This window comes from Furipterus horrens, unplaced genomic scaffold (assembly GCF_987537825.1).
Source record: "Furipterus horrens unplaced genomic scaffold, mFurHor1.1.pri manual_scaffold_5, whole genome shotgun sequence".
NCBI classification, from domain to species: Eukaryota; Metazoa; Chordata; class Mammalia; order Chiroptera; family Furipteridae; genus Furipterus; species Furipterus horrens.
In genome coordinates this window covers 146,723,176-146,748,337 of record NW_028327175.1, presented here as the reverse complement: position 1 = coordinate 146,748,337, position 25,162 = coordinate 146,723,176, and the positions used below count along the sequence as shown (strand labels likewise).

Here is a 25,162-nt window from a genome sequence, read left to right as displayed (position 1 = left end):
TTGATCTTCCCTCTTTTTCTCTCTCCCTTCCCCCTCTCTAAAATAAATAAATAAAATCTAAAATAAATAAATAAATAATAAAAGAAAGGTAAAATCACTTTCTCAAACTTAGCCTCCAAAAAATACTTAACATTGAAGAACTTTCCCTTTTAACCTCGTCACTTGCTTTTTCCACTTATTTTTGAGGTTTTGAAAATTGTAAGTTTTCTCTTTTTAAAAAATTTTTGGAAAACTAAGGAATGGGAAATAGACAAATATCACAATTAATTGACATCAAAATAAAAAGAACTTCTCTCACATTAAGTTTTTTTTGTTCTCTTTTAAGACCTCAACGGCCACCATAAATGTGGTGGTATCAGACGTCAATGACAATGATCCAGTGTTTGATCCCTACCTGCCTAGAAATATGTCTGTGGTGGAAGAAGAAGCCAATGCCTTTGTGGGTCAAGTAAGGGTAAGTGGAATATGTGTTAAATGATGAAGCATCAGAATTATTTAAAGCACTCAATGAGAGCGCATGGGTATAATGCAAGATGATAACCAAGCGCGCACATTCTCAATCACTGGGCTAGATACTCTTCAAGATTTTTTAAGAGTCATATGTCCATTTGGATTTAACCCTTTGACTTGTTGATTTACATTTCACAACTATTGTATAATTTAACAGTGATTCTTTCAAGAGTATTATTTTCTTGTTTAATTTATATTATATTTTCTGTAATTATAATAAATTTAAAATAAATATGTAACTAGCTGTGCCATTAAGTATAAATTTGGTAATGAGTACCTCAAAATGCAATTGTTTAGATGTAAATTCATTTGGTGTATAAATATGTCTTTAACATCTACTGTGTACCTTATAATAATATATTACACACAACCTTTGTTAGCATACTCAACACTCATTTCCAGGCAACAACAGGTTCTCCTGACTTCTTACTGATCCTGATTATTATTATTATTTTAACAGAGACAGTACTTCCTCAGTTAGGCCATAGTTAATGGTCTAGAAGTCATAAGATGAAGGCAGATATTTAAGACAGTGTACCTATTTTGAGATACCTACCTTAGTTGAGGCATGTGTATGGTCTCTAGGCAAGGACGACACCTCCTCTAGGAGGAGTGAGTCACCCAGGTGTCCTGAGTCTATGTTTCTGAACCTTATCTCTTTCCTGTTAAAACCTTGACTTTTGAACAGAAGTTTTGCTGACACTTTGAAGTAAGACTTCTCTGTAATTCAGCTACTTAGACAATCAGACAAAGGATCTGGTTTCCATTCCAATATTCTCTCTAACTGTAAAAATGGAAGGTTTCTTTAAATACTATTTTAGAGAGCTTCTGGATTCCATACCATGCCCCTGATATTCGGAATGGTGAGTTTGAGCTTCTCAGTTTTACCCTCAGAGCATAGATAATATTTACAAAAACCACCAACTCCACAGCCATTATTGTCATCATTGGGCATATGTCTCCTTATACTTTTATGTCATCCCAGGAGACAGTCTTGGTAATTGTGCTGTTTACAACATGCTAGAGAGGCTTGATACCCTGTGGGCAGCAAGCCACTCAACTCCAAAGCCCTACACAATACCTCTGGTGTCAAATATTTTACTGTGGTCAGGAATAAATAGCTATTCCAGAAGTTAAGTAATACCAATAGGGAAGTAAGGAAGGAATGCAGAGAAGAGACAGTAGCCAGTAAAGAAATTGCTACCCACCACCCGTTATTAGGAGGACTAGAGATTAATTTTGAGGACAAATCTGGAAAATGGCACAAAACACATTTTCCAGAATTACTGATCCCAAAAAGTGATGGATCTTGCAAATTCATGCACTAAATCCTGAGAGTTCTTGGCCACGCATGCTGCTGGGGAGGAGGCACATTTTCAGCATGTCCTGCTTCCCATGCAAGCAATCAGCCAGCTCTCTGCAATTCTGATATAAAGGCATTCATCAGACTGCAGATGCCAGCAGCTGGAAGTTGTCCAGAGAGTATATATCCTCTGAGGGACATGCATGGGGTACTGGCAGCTTCTTTACACCAAGCAAAGTGGTAAAAGGGACATGTGCAGAAAACATAGAAAGGGGGTAATACCAAAGTTGACTCATGAAGAATGAATACTGGTGAAAGAATTTAGGGGGTGTGGATGGTGGGAAACTGTCTGGGTAAAGGTAAATTTATGAATAAAAGCATAGATGAATGAGCATATGTGACATGTCCTAATTACAGTCAAGATGTGTCATATCAAAAACATGTCTTTTTGCCAAGTTGTAAAAGGTGATGGGGGATCCCTGGTGGGTCTGAAATGTGGTATCATCAGATTTTTACTATTTAAAGATTACCCTGAGTAGATTATAATAAGAGATTCTTAATGCAGAAAGCTGAATTAGAAGGCAATTGTAATAGCCCACACATATGAGGCTTGAACTAATATAATATTCTAATCATAATAATTAAATTACGTTTCAATTGTCATTCTTGGGTGCCACATTGATGACAAAACTGAAAAATTTATTAGATATATCTACAACTACCCAGGTAAAATAAACAGGTATTGAAATCTTTTAGGGAAATTATCTTTCCAATATCAATTTACTACGTATCATAGTGATAAACCCATATGGAATATACAAACAATAACACGAAAGTAGACATTAACATAATGATTAATTTTAGTTAATTTTATTTTTTCTTTTAACTTATTTTTGCCACTTTTTCTAGTGATTCTTTGTCTTTGAAGTAATTACAACATTAAGCTTTTTTAAATCTTCTGGTTCTTCAATTTGGTAAGAAATGGTCTTTACAATTTATTTCAAATTAAAAATTGAAACACAGACCTTAGAACTCATAATTTGATAAAGTAGTAATTGTCCTGGTCTGTAGGCATCACGTGTTTTCTTAAAAACCAGTATGACTTTGAAAGTACAAAGGAAGAGAAAGACATCCAAAGCAGGTGCATCCCACAGATTCTGTGCAGTTCCAGAGAAGCTGTGATATTCGTAGAATGAAATTTTTATCCACTATAATGGTCTCCTGTTGCTGCCTAATGATAATTATGTAATACATTAATTTCACTAAATGAGTCATGCTCTGCTTATAAAACTTAATTGCAATTGTCACCAAAACAATTTCAACACACTTAAAACAATGATATATATGAATTTTACTTACTGACTTTGCGTTTTGTTCTGACAGTGTTTAGGTCTGAATAATCCAGTAATTTGAATTCGAATGTTAAAGGAACTTTTTATATATTAAGGCAGTGTTGTACTATCAAGCTTAATTAAATAGAGAAAACTGATGAGGCAATATTTATAGAGTATACGAAGCAAATTTTTTAATCAGCATAGTAAAAAACAAACTGCCAGTCAGTATTTATTTGTTTAACATAGAACTTATTGTACACAGGTATAGTACACCAAACTTAAATTTGAGAATCTTCTCTATGTACTCAAAGTATTTGCAGTAGCAGTATAGTTGGAGAAAAAAAGTATACCAAAAAATAACTAGCAAACACATGAAAAATAAATTATGTGTCTATGTCAAGTGTCAAATGTGTCATACCAGTTATTTACTAAAAGGAATGAGAAGCACCACAAGGCCTGAAGTTGCTGTGTCAGGGCTTGTGGGAATATATATAATCTGCATAAACTTGACAGATTACTGAGGTTATAAATTGAAAAAAAAAGAAAAGAAAGATACAGGGCAAATGGGGTACAAGACAAAACTGATCTGAATAGGCAGTTTGATAACCAAATGATAATCTTACAATAATGGGATGTTAGTTTAGAGGCATTCTGGAAAATTGACCTAAAACATGTTGAGTTCAGATTGGAAAGTAGGAAGGCCGAACGAAATAGCAGCTGGTACAAAGACTTTACTTGTCAGTATAGAGTTTTGTTTAGTACCCTTCACGGGATTTCACAGGAGAATGAATTTAAAGAGCTCTATGCGTATACTGACGCTGAACCACATGACAATAGTTAATTTTAAAGTGGGCCTCATAATATAAGGTCTCATAGCAGCTCCTGCAAAAGTCTAAGTTGATTCCACATTTCTGGTTGTGCAGAAAGTGAGGGAGAAAATATTTTTAAATCTATGTATGTCTGTATTAATTATTCTTAAATGAGATAAATAGTTGAGGGTAAAGCTGGGTCTATTGTTGGAATTAAGTATGTCATTTTAAACAAGTTTGATAAATTGCTTGGATATGTCTCCCAGATTCTGTTTATTTCTAAAATTGAAGGATGTGCTGGGAATAATTCATTCTAACATGTAAGAGCCAGGGAAATGAGCTTGGACCTGTTATGAACTATAGGTCTTCAGAAGTGGGTAACCATGATGCTTAAGGTTCAATATAGTGTGTGTCATTTTCATTTATATCTAAACTAATATTTGATGTATTTAATCTTGACATTGGGTTGGGGAGTGAGAAGAAGATTAATGAAAATCTATTTCAGCAAACACTGTCTGAGATTCAGGGTCACAAACAGAACTTCTTTGTACTTGTGGAACAGAATTTGGCATACGGGAGAATGAGATGGTGCTTGTCCCAGTAGATGCCTCAATGCATTACTGTGTGTGCTTGTTTGGGGTGAGTGGAGATTTATTCGGGTTGAGTAAGCGGGGGCATGGGGGGAGTGGAGGGAGGAAGCCTTGGAGCTCATATCAAAGGTTTCTAGCCTTCATAGTAGCATTTCCTTGAGTAGCTTCTTAGGGGCCCAGATTCTCCTGAAATGTCTCATCTCTGTTTTTCAGAGCCGCCCTGGGCTGTGAGTGTGCACACAGATGCGTTAGAGGCGGCGTGCTTGGAAACAGCATTGCCTGCTAACATTGAACAAGTTCTAAGTATTGTGTTCAATATTGAGTCAGCTACTTCCCAACAAACTTCCAATTAATACCTTGTAGAGCTTCTTAGGCTGCACTGACTTTTTAGCTCTAAGTAACAAAAAAATAGAGTGCTGAGTCAACAAAAATGTTCTTCCAGTTTTAAAACAAAAGAGGTTGAGTTTATTTAATCTGAAACACAAATGTATTCCCACTGTGAGATCTGCATGCCAAATCTCAGCAGCTATGAAGTGGTAGAGATTTAGTTTTAAACCCTTAAATCAGTTTAAAAATCATTAGTAAACTGCAGTGTTTAGAAAGGTAGTGATGGTGCCATTTTTTAAAATGATGTTTCCTTCAACAAGACAATGTAACATTAAGCAAAATAAATCTGACCCTCAGTGGTCTGTGTCTGATTAATGTTGTCATCTCCCTGTGTGGGTTCTAAAAATGAAATGAAGGTGGGGAGCTTTATGGTCTATTATCTATTTCTTGTAGCTCAGCATGACATTCACCAGTGCCTCAAACTATAATACTTCTTTTTTAAGTGGGCCACCAGTGGGGAATTTTATGGCTTCTTTTGTCAAGTCAAACTATATAACGCAAACACTGTTCTCAGTTGAGTAAAGGAAAAACAACCACCCAATTTGAAAAATGGGTGGCACTCATTTAAAGCTGCTACCTAAAAATGGAGATTTATATATCACTGGTGAGTATTTCTGAAACTTGGTGATCTTTTCGATATTCAGTTATCAGTTCGTAAATGGATTAGAATATGTTATGATTTTGTTTATACTATAAATACTTGGGACCTACCCTTTCAGCAGTTCTAAGTCTGACTACCAGTTACTATAATGAGTGTATCTATGTGTGCATTCACTTGTGTGTGTATATAAATAGTCACAGCTGTATAATCCCAGATGCACAATAAAATATGCATCCTAATGGTCACCAATGACATCTCCTGCATCTAAAGTAGATCTCTCTTTCTTGAGGCTCTATTATGTTTGCTTCTGTTGTTTATGTTTAAGGATGTCTTATTCTTTTTTCTTTCCCTTTAACCGATTGCTTCTTAAACCTTTTATTTTAAGTACAGTATTACTCATTTTTTCTATATTTACTGAGGTCTAATTGGTATACAAAAAACTACACACAACATTTACAATTTGGTGAGTTTGAGTTTGGACATATGTATTCACTTTTTTTTTTTTTTTTAATGTTACAATACTAGTGTGCCACAAGCATTTTTTTTATTTATTTGTTTGTTTGTTTGTTTATTTATTTATTTTTAGAGAGAGGGGAAAGGAGAAAGAGAGGGAGAGAAACACCACTGTGTGGTTGCCTCTCACTTGCGCCCCCAACTGGGGACCTGATGTGCAACCTAGTCATGTGCCCTGACTGGGAATTGAACCAGCGACACTTGGCTCACAGCCCAATGCTTGTATTCACTTTTGTTAACATCACCACTATCAATGTAATAAATCTGTCCAAAGCCTCCAAAACAAATGTTGAATTTTGGAATCAGTTGTTCTTCTTATTCTGCACATACCTTTTGGGTATTTCCACTCGTATTAAAGCCCACAGTTTTAATCGTACTTGGATGCTGATGTCTCCCATAGGCATATCATTAGCCCCTTCTGCTCCCTTAAGCTACAGCCTCAAATAGATATTTACCTGTAAAACCAACCAACTTGTGTTTCCTATAGGCATCTCAAATTCTACATGTTAAAAATTGAACCTTTATTTTTCTCTTCCCCAGAAAGGGGTACTTCCCTAGATTGTGCATCTCGGTTAATCACGCCCCAAGCCTAATGTTGAGATGCCATCTCAGTCTCCTCTTTCTTCCTCACTATCCATACTCAGTCAATCACCAATCTTGATATTTTACATGTTTCAAGTTATCCTCAAATCCTTTTTCAAACAACCATAGTCAGGCTCTCATTATTTCTCATCTTAACTTTTTTTTTTAATGTGCTTTATTGATTATGTTGTTACAGTTGTCCCAATTTCCTTTTCCCTTTGTTCCCCTCCACCCAGTGACCCCAGTTGCCCCCCCACCTTAGTCCATGCCCATTGGTTGTGCATATAGTTCTTCTCAGCATCTTCCTATCTACTCCACTCCCTCCTACTATGCTTCTTAATCCCTGTACCATCTCCCTCCCTCTCCCCCTTCCCCTCCCAGCTGACCTCCCCCCATAATGTTCCCCATACCTATAATTTTTTGCCACTCCTGTTGCCTACTTAGTTTGCCTTTATTTTGATTCCCTAGCTTCTGCTGTTGGTTGTTATGATACAGTTTTCATTTTAATATTTATAGTTTTGATCCTCTTTCTCCTAAACAAGTCCCTCTAACATTTCATGTAACAGTGGTTTGGATCTTATGAACTCCATCAGTTTTACTTTGTCCTGGAAGCACTTTCTCTGCCCTTCTATTCTGAATGACAGCTTCGCTGGATAGAGTAATCATGGTTGCAGGTTTTTGATTTTCATTACTTTGAATATTTCTTGCCAGTCCCTTCTTGCCTGCAGTTTCTTTTGAGAAATCAGCTGACAGTCTTATTCAGACCCCTTCGTACGTAATTCTCTTCTTCTCTCTTACTACTTTTAAGATTCTCTCTTTATCCTTAATTTTTGACATTTTGACTATAATGTGTCTTGGTGTGGTTCTCCCTGGGTCCAGTTTTTTGGAACTCTCTGTGCTTCCTGGACCTGTACATCTATTTCCTTCCCCTAGTTAGGGAAGTTCTGCTTCATTATTTTTTCACATATTTTTTCAATTTCTAGTTCTTCTTCACCTTCTGGCAACCCTATGATTCAGATGTTGGCCCACTTATAGCTGTCCCATAGATTTCTGAGCCTCTCCTCATTTTCCTCTCTTTTCATTTCCTCTTTCTGCACTGGTTGACTGTTTGTTCTTTCCCTATGTTCTGATTTGTTGATTTGTTCCTTAGTTTTCTTTCCCTCACCACTAGTTTCATATGTGTTTTCTTTCATTTCAGCAGGACTTGCCTTCATTCCTTCCCCATCTTGTTTAAGATCTGCTGTTAGGTCTGTAAGCATTCGTATAACCAAAGCTCTGAACTGTGCCTCAGAAAGATTTCCTATCTGCTGAGCCGTTAGATTAGATATTTGCTGTCTGGTCAGCTGTGTGATTGGGATCTCTTATCATGATCTGTGCCATCATGACAGTTTTGTGTTTACCTTTACTTCCTGGTTAGGGCTGTCACACCTCCTACGCTATAGGGGGCAGAGCCCTGGGCACTTGTCACAACCGGGCGACCCTTCTCACCACACCGTGGCATTCTGCGTAGGGGCAGGGGTCCAAGATGGATTCCTGCCATTCACTCTCTGCTGAGAGGCCAGGAGCCTCCTCCTCCGTCCCCATGCCCTCCGGCCCTCACGGTCCGAGGAAATGGGGGTCTGCCTTCCCTGGCATTGGAATCCCAAGCTGATGGCTCTGATCTGCAGCCAAGGGTGCTCCCCAGGGACTTCTCACCTCCCCTTGAATACAGGTGTCTGTGCTTACCGCTGCCCCGCTGCCGTTGCCATTGCTGCTGCCGCCAGCACAGCTTGATCTCTCTGCCCTGGATTCACCCTTCCTGCCTGTCCACACAAGCACCACTTCTTTATAATTTCATACATTGGACTTCCACGTAGCTTTATTTTCTGGAACTTCTGGTTATTTCTGGTTTTGCGGTACAGTAGTTGTATTCTTTCTTAGTTGTGGAAGGAGACGGAGCATGTCAGTCTGGGCCTCCATCTTGACTGGAAATTGTCTCCTCTTCTTGACAGGCTCCTCTCATCTGAACTGTTATTACACCCTCTTAATTGCTTATCTTGACACCGTTCTTAACACCTCATAATTGTCCTTGGTGTAACTGCTGGAATGATATCTCCAACAAACATAGTTTAATTATTGGAGGTATTCCACAATGCAGCAGATCAGACACACCTCCCACTTCTACTTTACAACTTTACTCCAGTTATGATAACCTGTTTGTAATTACTATAGATCATATGTTCTCAGAATGCTCCTCTGTCTCTTTCTTCACCTCTGCTCATACCCCCTCCTTGATTTTTCCTTTCTCTCTTCTTTATTTAGATAACTCATCTTTGAAAATTCTAGTCATGCATAATCTCTTCCAGAAAACTGTTTCTGAAATTTTGTATGTGCTAAGTGTCTCCTACTCCTACCTGCAAATTATCAAATTATACTATGCACAACTTTTTGATAGTACTTAGTAAAGTATATTGAAGTTACCTACATATGCAAATTACTTGAAATCAGAGACTGTGTCATATTGATCTTAGAAACCTCACTACTCAGATCAATATTGCCCCTTAGATGATATTAAACTGGACCTATGTATTAAAATAATCAAAGAATAAATGTTACATTGGTTTTCTTAAACATTGTAGAATGAGAAGATATATAATAAACTTCAACATCTAAACATACATATTTGGCTTACCTCACTCACACACTCACAAGTAAATATGTTTTCTTGGTAAATAGAGAAAAACAATTTTTATATTTGATATCTATCTACTTTTAGAATTTTAGCATGTAGTAAAAGCAGTGTTAATGCAAAGAACAGTTGAAATTTATGTTGGTACAGAGCAGAATATTTACCACCTGGGAGTCAAGGAAATAATAATGAAGGATGTTCACAGGTATAAGATTATGTGGGAAAAAACTGTAACTAGCCTGTTTGGTTATATTTTAGAATTGTGTTTTTATTCATCTATTTAAAATATCAACACCATTTAAATTATTTATATTTATATAAAAAGAAATGCCAACTATTTCTGCTTACAAATCCCTGATCCATTCATCTAGCTGTGCCTTTTAATGCTGCATGACTTATTTATGAGATCCAACCTTACACAAATTGCACTTCTGTTTGATAGACTGATGAGAATTCATGGCTTATTCACTTTAGTTGGATTCAGTTATTCTTCTCTACAAATGTTATAGCTCACTACAATTACTTATTCTGACTCTACTGCCCAACTAAGGAAGAAGCTTGGCAATCAACTTTAGGTTTTATAGGAAGCACTCTAACTGTTTCTGAAAGCCTTTATGAAGACCACATCTTGTCCTTTAACTTTATGAGAAGTCTATAATGTAAAAAAAGTTATATAAACATAATGGTACAATTTAATAAATTATTATAAAGTAAATAGAAATGTAAGTACAACCCAGGAAAATAATGCATCACCAGGAAAGCAAACTGCATGATTTTTACTATTCACAATTATTCAATACTTTCTTCCACCTATAATTAACCACTACAATAGTTTCTTGCTATTACAGATTTACCAATTAAATCAGCATCCATGAATAATAAAGTTTAATATTTTTTATTTTTAATGAATATAAACAAAATTGTAGAGTATGTATGCTTTAGTATCTGCCTTCTTTCATTCATCTTTCTCTTTGTGAGATTCAACCACATATCTGCCTGTACATTTATGCTATTTTTTTGCTCTATGTGACTAAATCACATTTAATTTTCATATTATATTATTGATGAGTATTTGAGTGGTTTCCAGTTTGAGGTTATATAATCAATGATGTTGTGAATACTGTTATATAATTGCACCTGTTGCTCATGTGCCTGAGTTTCTCTCTTATGAGTAAGAGTATATTTAATTCATTGAATATGCCAAAATTTTTTATAGTGTCTGTGCCAAGTATTCTGTGAGTTAGTGATAGGTCACGTCTGCATTCTTGATGTGTCAATCTTTCTAATTTGAACCAACCTGGTATGATTGTAGTCAAGATAAACATTTCCCTAATAAGACTGAACATGTTTTCCAATGCTTAATATCTATTTTGATATTTTCCCAATGTGCCTGTATAAATTTCATATCCATTTATCTATCAGGTTAACATTAATTTTTAATCTTCATCTGTGGAAGTTCTTTACACATTTAAGATATGACTCCCTTCTTGTTACTTGTATTTCAAACCTCTAGCTAAAGAGCTTGCATTTTACTTCCTTAAAGGGACCTTTAAATACATTCAGTTTTACTTTTCAGATTGCTAACTTTATCCATCATTTTTCAATTGTTACTTGATATACTCAGATCATGAAGATATTCTCTTATATTATTTTGTTTTATTGTTTTGTTATTTGTAAACATTAGACCTATTGTGAGAAACTCTGTCTAAATACTTATTTAAATACTTATTTAGTTGGTAAATTTTTTTCAATTCGTTTTCTTCCAGAGGGTTAGTTTTTCAGGTCTTATAAATCATTAGTATATTTTGAGTTTATCTGTGTCTATGGTGTAAGATTAGGGTCCAATTTCATTCTTTTTCATGTGGCTATCCAGTTTTTCCAGGATTATTTGTTGAAGACACAGTCCGTTCCCCATTGTGACTTTTAGATCCCTTGTCAAAGATTGGTGAACAGTTTAGGCATTGGTTTATTTATGGGATTTCCAGTTTGTATATTTTGTATATTTGTCTGTGTTTATGCCATATTATGCTATTTTAATTGCTGCAGCTTTGTAATATATTTTGAAATCAGGGAATATAATGCTGCCTCCAGTTTTGTTTTTCTTTCTCAAGATTTCATTGGCCACTCAGTATCTTTTGTGGTTCAATAAAAATTTTAGCATTTAAAAAGTTGTGTAAAAAATACCATTGGATTTGATAGAGATTTCATATTATCTGTAATCAATTTGGGCAGTATAGACATTTTTAACAATATTAAGTCTTCTAATTCATGAATATTGGAGTATTCCTATTCATTTATGTTGCTTACTTTTCAGCAGTGTTCATTTGTTTAATCAATGTTTGTCTTTTTGATCAATGTTTCATCAATAACAAGAGACAAAAGAAAGGTCATCATACAATAATAAAAGTGTCAATTCATTTGAAAGATGTAATAATTATAAATTTATATGCATGCAGTATCAGAGTGGCTAAATATGTAATTAAACATTGACTTTTCTGAAGTGTGATTTAGACAACAAAGTAAAAATAGAAGACTTCAATATCCCACTTTTAATTACAGATAGAACATCTTGATAAAAAATCAATAAGGAAACAGTAGGAATTCCTTCTTTTTCTGCTGCACAGTATTCCGTTGTGTTGTATAAATGTACAACAGTTGTTTAATCCACCCATCTACTGATGGGGAGTTAAGCTGTTTATAAAACTTGGCTATTGTATTTTATGGTAAACTGTTGTGAAAAACACACAAAAAATGTTGTTATTTTAAAATATGTTTTGTTTACTGTTTTTACTACTTTCAACATCTGTTTGTATAGTTTATCAGAACTGACAAAAAAATTAAAATATTGATGTAGATAAATAAATGAATACTTATTTAATTTTTTTCTCATAGTACCTCAAAGGAAGTAATAATATTGCCCCATTTTATTAATAAGGTAAAAGGGGGCCAGAAAAGTTATGTGACTTGCCTATTTTTATATATTTATGTATTGATTTAACTATTACTTGCACTTGGTGTTTCTACTCTGAAAGCCAATTATATTTTTCTACCACACTGCACTGAGACTATTGAAAACTTTTACATCTCATCCTACCTAGTTGAGAAGTAAAGAAAAGTTCTTATAGGTAAAGATGTTAAAATATTATAAAAATAAAAAAGTGGTGACTGCAAACCAAATGAAGATGTATAATGCTTTAAATGTAATTTACTTTTAGACTTAATTTTAGTTGTACATATGTATTAATCTCGTTTCACTCGGATCCCTATTTCTCCTTTATAATTTTAAATGATAGCATTGCTGGGTAAAGTAGCCTTGGTTGTAGGTCCTTGCTTTTCATCACCTTGAATATTTCACATCACTCCCTTCTGGTCTGAAATGTTTCTGTTGAGCAATCAGATCATGGACTAATTGGTGCTCTGTTGTAGGTAACTACCTGCTTTTCTCTTGTGGTTTTTAGGATTCTCTCCTTGTCTGTAAGCCTTGTCATTTTAATTATGATGTGTCTTGGCGTAGGCCTCTTTGGGCCCAACTTGTTGGGGACTCTCTGAGCTTTCTGGACTTGTGTGTCTTTTTCCTTCACCAGCTTAGGGAAGTTTTTAGTCATTATTTCTTCAAACTGGTTCTCAGTCCCTTGCTTGCTCTCTTCGCCTTCAGACATTCCCATGATGCAGATATTATTATACTTCATGTTGTCCAAAATGTTTCTTAGGCTCTCCTCATTAATATTTTTTTTTCTTTTTGTTGTTCTTGGTGGATGTTTGTTTGTTTTTTCTACCCTATCTCCCAAATCATGGATTCAGTCCTCTGCTTCATCTAACCCACTGTTCATTCCTTCCAGTGAATTATTTATTTCAGATACTGCATTCTTTATTTATGACTGGTCCTTTTTTCTGGTTTCTATGTCCTTTTTCATGCTGTTCAGTATCTTTATAATCATTACTTTAAACTCTGTATCAGATAAATTGCTTGCCTTCATTTCATCCAGTTCTTCTGGAGAATTCTCTTATTCTTTCCTATGGAGTCTGTTTTTTGTCTTCCTATATTGACTGCTGCTTTGTCTTTCCTGCCTTAGTTGTTAAACCAATCAGTCAACAAACTGATTAGTTTTTAAACTAATCAAGCTGTGATCAGCAGCTCAACTTAAGATCCACAAGTTGATACAGAGTAATTTCTGCAGGCAGGGCTCTTGCTTCCCCTCAAGCTGATGCCACTTGGAGAGTGCTCTGCTGAGAAAGATGGCTCCTGCAGTATGGGGGATAACTCAGCATGGGGATCCTGGTGCCTGTTCCTTCAGTTCTTTCCCCAGATCCACCAACCCCAGACTCTCCTCAAGTGACTCTAGTCCACTCTGCCCTTACTCTGCTGGAGCCCAGGGTAAGTGGGCTCTGACATTTTGTGTGTTGGCCCTTTAAGAAGCTCTCTGCACCTCTAGCTGTCTCTCCCTGGAAGACAGAAAACCTGCTGCTTTTCACAGCTGAATGTTATCTGGGTTTTTTTTCTAGCTCTGTTGCTGTAGGCTGGGTAACCCAGCTTGGGGTTTAGACCCCACACTTCTCAAGGGGAATTCCCTGGCCTCTGAAATTTCCTGCTGTCACTTCAGCTGCCACCTGTGGAAGCCTAGCCAGCTCTCTCATGTCTCCTCTGTTCTCTGTACCAGTAATGTGGTGAAGCAGTTTCTTCTGTCTGTCCATGGTTATAAGGCTTCTCTCCAGCTAGTGTTCTGTTGGTTATTCAGGATGATTTATCTACAATTTAATTGTAATTCCAGATTGGTCCTGGGAAGTTAGTGTAGCTTCCACATATTCTTCTGCCATCTTGGATCTCACAAAGTTATTTTCATATACAAAACTTCAAAACAAACTATTATAAACTATATTTAAAAGGTTTATTTTTTAAATGCTGAACATATGTACAATTGTTACATGGGAAGGACCTGATTTGACAGACACACTGCAACCTGAGCTTGTTCCTCAATTCTTGTCTCACTGGTGAGAGAAGGATCCAAGCAAGAAACTAACATGTACAGTAGAAATGAGATAGCAAGTTTATTTATGAACTACACATGAACATGAAACTACAGGCAAGCACCCAGCTAGTCTAAATGCCCCACGTATAGAGCAATGAAGTTGCGAGTTAGTAAGTTTGTTCTATATGCTTGAGCCAAGGCTACAAGTGGGCACTCAGCTAATATGAATGTGCAACTATTGGGGTTCAGGGGTTATATACCTTAGCTTCTAGGTTCCCGCTCCTTCCCTTTTGAGAGTAATGTACAGCTACAAAGTCTTTCTCAGTTAGTAAAGACTCTTTGTCTTTGTTAGTGACATTGCTACAAAGGCTCCCTTTTCCAGCACAGAGTCTCAAGGACTCACTTCCTCCCGAATTGTCCCTGTTTGTGATGTTCAGAACCCCTGTCAATCTTACCGGACCAGGCTCGGGACTGTTGAGCTAATTGGAGAGACATACATGCCTTCCTTTTGTTTCCAACCTCCTGTTTTAAATTCTTTGTTCGATTGTAATGGTGGAGGCCCTGCTTTATTTTCCCTCTGCTTATTCATTTCTAGCTGCTACCTACAGTAACACAATGAACAAATTATCTAATAAAATAGTTTAGATGTGGGTACTATGAAGCAGGAGCCTGCTTGTAACTTGCTTCTTTGTTTCCAGCTTTCCTGAGATGTAAGTAACAAATAAAGTTGTTAGATATTTAAAGTATATGACATGATTATTTGATACACATGAGGATTCCTCCAACTGATATGTAACTAACTTTTGAAACTTGATATAAGATGCATTAAAAAGAAAAAACTCTGATTATGCTGATAAAATAGCTTAAAATGATATGTGATATCAATATTATTGACCTATTAGGTACTTTCCAAAATAATTTAAATTTTATAAGAAATTTAAAATAGCTAAGTAGTCAACCCCAGGATATTTTTAAAATGCCATATTGTATAACCCCACAGGCTTTAGATTTATGTCCTAAATTTAGTCTTCTTTCAGGAAGCTCAGAGTTTGTTCTGATTGTTTACCAACTAGGCATTTTTAATAACTAAAATTATGCATTGAGGAATTATCTGCTTATCTTTCTTTCACTTCTCTTGTCATTTAGTTATATAGTCATTGTTCCATGAGACATAAAAGAAACATAATAAACAGAAAGGAATAATGAAGTTAAAGGAAGCCAGAAGAATCATGGGGTTACTAATAACACATTTGGAAAAATTTATCAAAACTAGATATCTCTTATCATTTTATTGCAGATAAAAATAAAACCTAGAATAGTAAAAAATAAACTCGGTTATTTATGGATATTTTTACTTTTATTTAATTAACCTGTTCATCAAACTTCACGGTTCTGAACAATTTCTGCATCACAGGTCTTTTCTCTTGATCAGGGAAAGTTTAATGCTGATAGGAGAAATCCAGAAGGCATAAGTTGAAGACTTGGGAGAGTAGGGTTAGAGGGAAAAAATGTAAAATATAAGTAATAGAAGAGTGAGAAGAAGCTAATAATCAGATTCTCCTTTTTCCTTTCATATAAGGAATTTGTTTTTAATTCCAAAATAAAATAAAAAAAAGAAAGAAGAGAAAAGAAAGGTATACCTACCTCCCCCTCTGAAATTCAGGACTATTTGACCAAACCTATCTCTAATTAACAGAACATGCATTTTGGTAGAAATATTCATACCTAGAAAACTTTACATTCAAGTATGGCCTGACTTATAAAAACTAAAAATCAGTATCAACACATTGAAATAATAACATCACTCACAGGAAGAACTTAATGATTTCCCAACTAAATGAAGTGTCATCAGTTATCTAAATTTAGTTGACTTCTCTAAGTGAGTTTGTTTTCATGATTTTTCTCTTTGATTACCAATCAATTATAAATCACAAACCTCAGTAGCCCTAGAATAATTCATAATTACATAAAATCTTCTACAGACTTAATGTGGAGCACTTGGTACTTTCAATATTTAATGAGATATTATAGATAAAAGCATTCAGAGAAAATGTTTTACTGGCATCACATCTTTCACAAATTTATTTTCTTTCTGTATTTGGCTTACTCTCAAATTTGAAATAAGAGTAAGTGAGAAGAGTGTATGGGATCTTGTTAGGGTCTATTGAAAATGAAGAGTTGACAATGAATGAGTCCTGAATGAAATTTTGAGAGATTATATAGATTCTACAAAGATCTGTGGGCATTTAGCCATGGTTATGAAAGTAAAAAGACACATAAAAATGTAAATATTAGCATTATTTACCAACATATATCTATCATTAGCTAAGACTTGCCAAATACTGTTCCAAGTGCTTTATGTATTAGTTCATCCAGTATTTGCAAAATCTGATATGGTAGTTACAAATATTATTTCTATATCTGCAGACTCTAAGAGATGAATTATTTACCAAAACAATGTTACTGGCAAGCGGCCGTATCAGCATTACGCTATGAAATTCTAAAGAACTTGTATTTATAATTAAAGGCAGCCTAAAATTCTGGAGAAGAGCACTGACCACACATTGGGCCATCTGAGGTTCAGATTCTAGTTATGTCCTCTAACAACTCCACGGTTTTGGACAAGTGATCTAATCTACCTACCAACCATTTTCTTATCTACAAAACAGAGGGTAGCTCTGGTTTATAAAGTCCTCAAAGGCTTAAAGGAGATAATTCACAATCTGTCAAGCATAATGAGAACTCTAATACCTAGTGTAATTGCAATAGGTATGGTGGCAGCAATAACATTTTGTACACTTACGACAACAAGTGTACAAAATAACATTTTGAGACATAAATTGAGGTTTATTTTAATCTTGATTTAGCCACCCATGATATGAAAAACAACTTTGTATTATCTGTATATTGTAAAATCTTGTCTTTTATGCCTTCATAAAAATGGCTAACAATGTTGCACCAATCTCATTACTTATAGAAGCTTGCTGCTTGCCATCAAGTCTTGTTCAGTTCGATGTTCAACTTGGGATGATTGTTCAGTCAGCTCCAAATCTAAATTAGTATGCCATTATCTAGAAACACTTTTTTACTATCTTAACCACAAAAATGTAATGAGAATTTATCTCAAGAATTTTACTGAAACCAAGATGTGCTATATCTATTGTCATTTCCACTAAAGTATAAACATAAAATTATTTGTCATGAGTTGTCCTTCATAGCTTTAGAGTGAAAATCACCATGAGGATCAACAATTCCTGACCTTAGTAAAGCTACAGTTTAGGACTGATGGATATGAGTTAAATGCCATTTCCTTTCTTGGTGCCACAAGATTATGTTAAGTGCCTCTATTTATATGCTATCATACTTCTCTGTATTTTTTTCATAACACATCTTAAAATTCAAAATTATTTATCTGTGTGAATTTTAAAAATATTTATCTTTCCTATTAAATGTAATTTCCAGGAGGGTTGGTTGAAGCCCCGCTATACACTGCAATTGTGCAATGCATCTTTACTTTATTACTGGAGATTATTACTCTTGTAAGTTTTAAAGGCAATTATTGTTTAATATTTACTTTTTCCTATAGTTCAAGTGAAATTAGGTCAAAGAGCCTTTTGTTCTTGCCCTAGTTTACATCCGCAGCCCCTTAGATTCTGTCCAGCACAAATTTGTTAATAAATATGTGTGAATAAATGAATGAATGAAATCATGTTTGATTATGTCAAATCAAATTTGGACAGTTATTTTGGATTTTATGCATTGATACGTTGTTTCTAATATAGGAGTGGGAAAAATAAAACTGCTCAAAAATTTAGTTAATATTTACTGAGATGGAAACTCAGCTCCACACTGATGCACGGATGTGAACAAGGCACATTCTCTGCTTTTTTTAGAGTTTGCATTAGCTAACAGACAGATAAATGCAAATAATTATATATAAGGCAATGCAAAGAGGACTGAGACTGCATGTACAAAGTGCAATAGGTCATAGAAATGTGGAAGCTAATTTAACTCTCAGCTTTAAATAATTATTTTTTAAAGTATATTTTATTGATTATGTTGTTACTGTAGTCCCAGTTTTTTTCCCTTTGCTCCCCTCTGCCCAGTACCTCCCTTCCCTCCAACAATCCCACCCCCACCTTAGTTCATGTCCATGGGTCGTGCATATAAGTTCTTTGGCTTCACCCTTTCCTATATTATTCTTAACTTCCCCCTGTCTATTTTGTACCAACCAATTATGCTTCTTAGTCCCTGCACCATTTCCCCATTTCTCCCCCTCCCCACTCCCAGCCAATGACCCTCCAAATGATCCCCAGACCTATGATTCTGTTCCTATTCTTAGTTGGATTTTGTTGTTATTTTTAAGATTCAGTTGTTGATAGTTGTGAGTTTGTTGTCATTTTAGTGTTCATAGTGTTCATTGACATTTCATATAATAATGGCTTGGTGATGATGAGCTCCTTTAGCTTCACCTTGTCTGGGAAGCACTTCATCTGCCCTTCCATTCCAAATGATAGCTTTGCTGTATAGAGTAATCCTGGTTGCAAGTTGCCTTTGATCACATCGAATACTGCTTGCCAGTCCCTTCCTATCTGCAAAGTGTCCTCTGAGAAGTCAACTGATAGTCCTATAGACAACACCCTGTAGGCACTCTCTGCCTCTCTCTTGCTGCCCCCAGAACTCTGTCTTTATCTTTCACCTTTAACATCTCAGTCATGATACATCCTGGTGTGGTCCCCTCTGGCTCCAGCTCCCGTGGGACCCTCTGTGCTTCCCGGACCAGCATGTTCATCTCCTTCGCAAAATTTGGGAAGTTTTCCTCATATTTTTCAATCCTTGCTTCATCATTCTGCACTGGTTGACTGGTTTTTTTTCTTCCTTACATTCCAAATGATTGATTTGAACCCCAGTTTCCTTCCCTTCATCATTGGTTTTGTGTGGATTTTCCTTCATTTCATTTAGCATAGCCTTCACTTCTTCTCTTATGCGTTTGCCATACTCAAGCATATCTGTCAAGCCTGTGAGCATCTCTATCACCAGTGTTTTGAATTCTGCATCTGTTAGGTTGGCTATCTCCTCGGTACTTAGTTCTCCCACTGGAACCTTGTTCCATTCCCCCTTTTGGGCCATACTTCTCTGTCTCCTCATTCTGACAGACACCTGTGTTTGTTTGCCTCCATGTCCCAGGTAGAGCTGTCAATACTGTTACATTGTAAGGACTGGAGCCTTAGGGATTTGTCAGTACAGGAAGACCTATTTCACCACGCTGTGGCACTATATATGGGGGAGGGGTCCGAGAGTGAACAATGCCGCCAGCCCAGCACTCGTCCCTTTTCCAGGCACCTTTCCCACCTCTGCACTGGACTGGCACCCCTCTAGCCAATGCCCTGGCTGTCATTCCCAGAGTGTGTAGGTCTGCGGATGCTCCAGGACCATGGGGGCTCTTTAAACAAGTGGACTCAGCTGAGATCGGTAGTTTCTGCCTCCACCCCAAACCCCACTGGTCTGCACAGTCAGAAGCAATGAGGCTTGATTTTCCCCGGTGCTGGGACTGTAAGCAGCTGCCGCCGCCGCCGCTGCCACCGCCGCTGCCACCACATTATGTCCTCTCCTCCCTGGCTCCGCCCCTCCTACCTGTCTGGATAAGTATTTCTTCTTTATATCTTTGTTTGCTGGACTTCCATGTAGTTTGATTTTCTAGAACTTACGGTTGTTTCTAATTTTGAGGTAGTTGTATTCCTTTTTAGTTGTGGAGGGAGACGCAGCATGTCTGTCTATGCCTCCATCTTGGTTGGAAGTTCTAAATGATTATTTAAATATATTTCTGTTTACATTTGTTAATTTGGTATTATTTGACTAAAAAATCATTTGTTCTGTTTCTATACAAATATGTTTTAGGAAAATGCTTTATTGAAATATGTTCTTTGTTTTTAACATGCTTTCTTTAAAGACTAAAATGATTTCCTATGTCTTTATCCCTTTAGTGTTTAGTCTTCCTTTCTACACACTTAAATTTGAGCCTTCTAATTTCAAACAATATTTAGTATCATGTGTGTCCTCTACTTCAAAGCTTCTTTAAATATATTTCTTGCCAATTTTGATTTGTACAAAATCCCAAAGGCCTAGTTAAAAGTTATGTGCAACAATAGAAGATTGCGTATGTTTTAAAGCAAGTAATTATATCCAAATCTTTATAATATTGATACACACTTTTTATAAAGGCTGCCATTATAAGGGGAAAAATCTACAAGCTGTATGTGGATTATTGAAAATTTTATTTAGAATTCAGAATTCATGTTTGAAATGTGAATATTACTCTAATGGTCACATTTTACATAATTTCTCTGAACCTTGTCCATGCCTTTATAAAACATCTACTAACATTAAATCAATTAAGACAGAAAATATAATTATTTTGGTTTACTTAAGATGCAAAAGTATTTTTTTGAGACAAATGAACACTAATATACCTTTAGATCTGAGACTAATGTCATTATCTTAGTTGAGCAAAGCTTGTAATGTTTTTATGTTTATATCAGTTTTCAATGAAGTTATTTTTGGATAATCTGAGCAGATTGGCATGAGGGGTAAAATTTAAAGTTTGTATGGTATGTTGTTATAAATTACTTAGTATATTATCATGTAGATTAGCATATGTTGCTATAATAGAGTGAGGGAAAAAGTGAGGGAGAGGAAATTTGATGTAGCAAGAAAAGCAACAATTTTATATTAAAAAAAAGAAAAAACTGAGTTGAAGTTTTAGTTCTGTTATTTACCAGTTGTACAAATTGGTCTGTTTATTAAGTTCTTATCTATCAGTTTTCCCAACAGTAAAATAAAGGTGATGATAATAACTTTCTTAATTTTCAATATGATGATTAAAAGGGATAATGTATATAAAGTAGTGTTCAAATTAGAAGGCACTAAATAAATATCAGTTACTAGGTATATGTACACACATACACCTATTTTGTCTAATTGGCATGTAGCACTTCATTTGCATCTGCACTCAAAATCCAACTTTATTCACAGAATACATTTAGTAACTGAAGAGAGCAAAGACTTGACATAATTCTTTGTATTCTTTGTTTTATTTTTTAAGTAATTGCAATATGTATATTTAAGAGCAATTAAGTACAAGTATTAGGGAAAAATATCATATGCTTTTGTATATCTCTCTTTGAGCATGGTTTCTGACAAATATTACATGATTAATAAATGCTGATAAAATAAATGATGAAAGTTATGTTCTGATATTAATTGCAAACAATGATTGTTAGCACCTATGTTCTTATTAAGCAGTTTTAAGACCTAAGTTATTCTCCCATTTCACTGGTATGGTATCTCAGAATAAATTAGTGGTAACATATAAGTAAGTAAACTGTAACATAGCTAATAATAAAAGAACTCAGAATAAAAAATAATGAACTTTTTCTTTAGGCCAAAACTTTGGTATTATTTTAATTGCACTACCTTAAGATAAAAACCTATGCATGAATATTACAATCAGATTATTGTTTTTTGACCAACACAAAGATGGCTTTTACAAGAATTTCTTGTGCTTGTACATTAAGTAATATCTTACTCTACCTACCTTTGAAGAGGTAAGTTCTCTCTCACTTACAAAAGAGAAAATGGCAGCATTTTGTCAATAAGTTTTCCTACAATAATTAATATCAATTGCATCAAAATTTTCTACTTTAGCTGGATGGCTATGATCTTTTTTATCTTTCATGTATTATTTATGAATGAAGATTTATGAAGTGTCTGTTGTGTGCAAAGCACTGGACTCTGTGTTGTAACAACCAGAAGCGTCTCTGCTCTCATTAACCTCACCGGCCAGGAAAGTGTCAGACATTAAATTAATAAAACACTATTGTTACAGAACCCCTGGGCTGCTCCAAATGAAAACAAACCCACGGGCTGTTTAGTTAGGGGCCTGATTGCCCGCCGCCAAAATTATAACTCTCAATACCAGAATTTAGTGAAAAGAAAAAGAATAGTTTATTTACAGTTATATAGATTTAGTTATTTGCGGATTTCTGTTGTTAAGTCTCATGTTCTTTAAAACACCCATAACACATATTCTTGCCTCCCCCTCTACCAAACCAGGCTAGTTTTAGAAAAGTTAGAGAAACTGTTTCCCTACTTTCCAAACACGGTTCAGCTTTACCAGCAGCTGCGAATCACTCTTCTGATTGGGGAGGTCCTTTCTGTGCTGTGGTGCCCTCCAGCTCTCAATGCAGAACCACCTGGATTCTCAGCCTCCTTGCAAATTGCCTTCTTCCTGCAAACTGCATGGATCTCCTCTCCTCAAAACTGCATGGCAAGAGCCTCTTAAAGCAGCCTGGAGACCCCTTCTCCAAGCCACATGGAGAACTTAGCTTCTTTATTCCGCATGGAGAAGGCCCCTTCACCAAGCCGTGTGGACTGGGGGCCAGAGAGCGAGAGAGCAAGAGACCAATCGAACGAGAGCGAGAGAGAGCTAAAATGTCCGCAGCTGCTTATATATCCCTGACTGCATCCTCTGACGCAGTGGGTGTTGCAAACAGTTCTGATCATTCACAAAACCCCATGTAGGCTCTGTGTGCTTTTTCTATACCATCCCCTGGTTCAAGACTCCTCCCATCTACCTGAGACCTTGGATGCATTAAAGCCATTTTGCATAAGAAAGACATGAGCCACCAGCCCCAGGCATGTGGAGGCATTCTAAAAGCTGCTTCCTTCTCCCCATCCCCCAGCCACAAACTCTGGGGATTTTTGGAACACCTCTGTTTCTGTAACACTATTTGGCACAAAAGTAAAAAAAAATGGTCATAATACTGCGAGGGAAGGCAGGGAGTTCTGAGAGTGAGTGTATAGTAAGGATATTCCTGTATATTGAGAAGCCCAGGGGAGTCCCCTGTGAGGGAGAGCTATGTAAGCTGACAACTAAAGAATAATCAATTTCTGTGAAGACTACTCCAAGTAAAAGAAAATGCAAAGCCTAAAACAAAACAAAACAAAAACTATTGTGACAATAAACACCTAAATAAAGAACTCATTGAGGGTTGAGTGAGCAATGGATATAACATATATTGACCTTGTTTTCCCTCCTGGTTGGAATGGGAAGAGATTATAGCAAGACAACAGATTTAGTAGGAAGTACTTTTTTTTTTTTCCTCTTCTTTTTGTAATGATAATTTCTTTAGCAGTTGTGAAGGCTGATGGAAATAGATTCAGTAAAACAGGATGTAGAAGATGTTCCTGAGGCATAGCCTCTGGGACTGAAAGAGAGAACTGAATCCATTGATGGAGCTTCTCTTTATTTTCAGAAGCAGGAGAATGGAGAAGACAGGAATAGATGTTGAATGGTTTATAGATTTATTTTTAAATGATTACCTCTGAGTCTCAAAACAATAAGTGAAATTCATAGGCTTGATTACACTACATATTATATTTCCCAGGATTTCATACTATGGCTTCCATTGACTTTACTGAAGTATTTTTCCCACTGGTATCACTTTAGACTAGCTTGTAGCAGAGCAAGGAATAATGTGAGGGGACCAGTGAAATTTCCTGTAACCTAGGTTTTTATTTTTCTAATAGAATATATTTAAATTCTGAGTTGCTATGTATTAATAATCACAAAGTGTGGATTTCTCTGATATGGTTCTTAATTTTCATAGTTAAAATAAGTAAACTATTTTAGAATGAATTCCAATTTGTTTTCATGTCATGTTACTGCTTATCTTTGGGCTCCAATCTATCATATAGTTAAAATAATTTCTAATCCTCACCAATTGTGACAGCCCCTCTCCCTTAACAATGATCACAAATAGATGAATATGAATGCCCTAAATTCCAATCCAAGTTATTTAATGTGGAAACTGTAGGAACCTGAACAAGTTTCTTAGCTATTCTGCAATATTCTTATCTGTGAAATGTGGACAATAATAACTGTCTTGCTGTATGTTTATAAGAACTAACAGATAGAAAAGATGTAAAATTTACCATATCTAGGCCTTTGCTCTTAGATGAAAAATACATTCAAAAGAGACTTTGGGCCACATCTCTTGGGGTAGAAACAGACCATTATTAGTTCAGGTCAAAACAAGTAAACCCCAGATTTGTGTAACTATGAAGCCATACTGTAGCTCTGTAGCTGATTATTTCTTGTGAAAACAGTTAATGGTTGATATTGCAATGATTCTAGGAATGCATGTGTGTATGTATGTGTGTGATTCATTATATTCTGTTAAAAGAAAATTATAATTCAATGAAAAGGCATTACAGGTATAGGCTTATACTGGAGACTGAGAGGTACCACCCAGATCCCACTTTAAAAGAAGGGCATGCTGTTCTAGCTTCTGGGAGTGATGCAGGCAGACATCCTCCAGCTGTTTGCTGCTGCAGGGATTACCTCAGCTGCAGAGAACTGCCTTGCCCATGGTCATGTCCTTTTCAGTGTAATCACATTCTGACCGATGTCTATAAGGTAAAGGCTTGGCCACTTTCACTCAATTCAGAATAACTCTGACATGCAATTCTAATTCCAGACACCTTCCAGAGTTGGCCAAGGCTGTTTCTGGCCCTGAATGGTAGTAAAACTTCTCTCTCAATTTAATCTTGCTTTCTTCTTCTGCCTCCTGCATGTGTTGATCCAAAAGATATGCACCAATAAACCACTTGCAACTAATTTCTACCTTATTGTTTGTCTTCTAGGGAATGCAACTTGCAAACAAAGACCCATATAAACTGCTGTGTTTTTTAAAGTTAATTTTAGAGAGAGAGAGACAAAGGAAAGGAGAAACAGAGACAGAGAGACAGAGAGAGATAGAGAGAGAGACATCAATTCGTTGGTTCTACTTATTTATGCATTCATTGATTGTTTCTTGTATGTAACCTGACTGGAGATC

At 35.9% G+C, this 25,162-nt stretch overlaps 1 protein-coding gene across 11 annotated transcripts in view; it reads left to right on the top strand.

Annotated features, from left to right (window-relative positions):
- The window catches only part of PCDH15 (protocadherin related 15), a 686,961-nt gene that overhangs the window by 461,121 nt on the left and 200,678 nt on the right, over window positions 1-25,162 (top strand). For all 11 annotated transcript variants that reach the window (XM_090279288.1, XM_090279289.1, XM_090279283.1 and 8 more), the window contains one exon: window positions 326-454. In XM_090279288.1, the coding sequence (XP_090135414.1) occupies window positions 326-454 (129 nt within the window). The remainder of the gene's footprint in view (window positions 1-325; window positions 455-25,162) is intronic.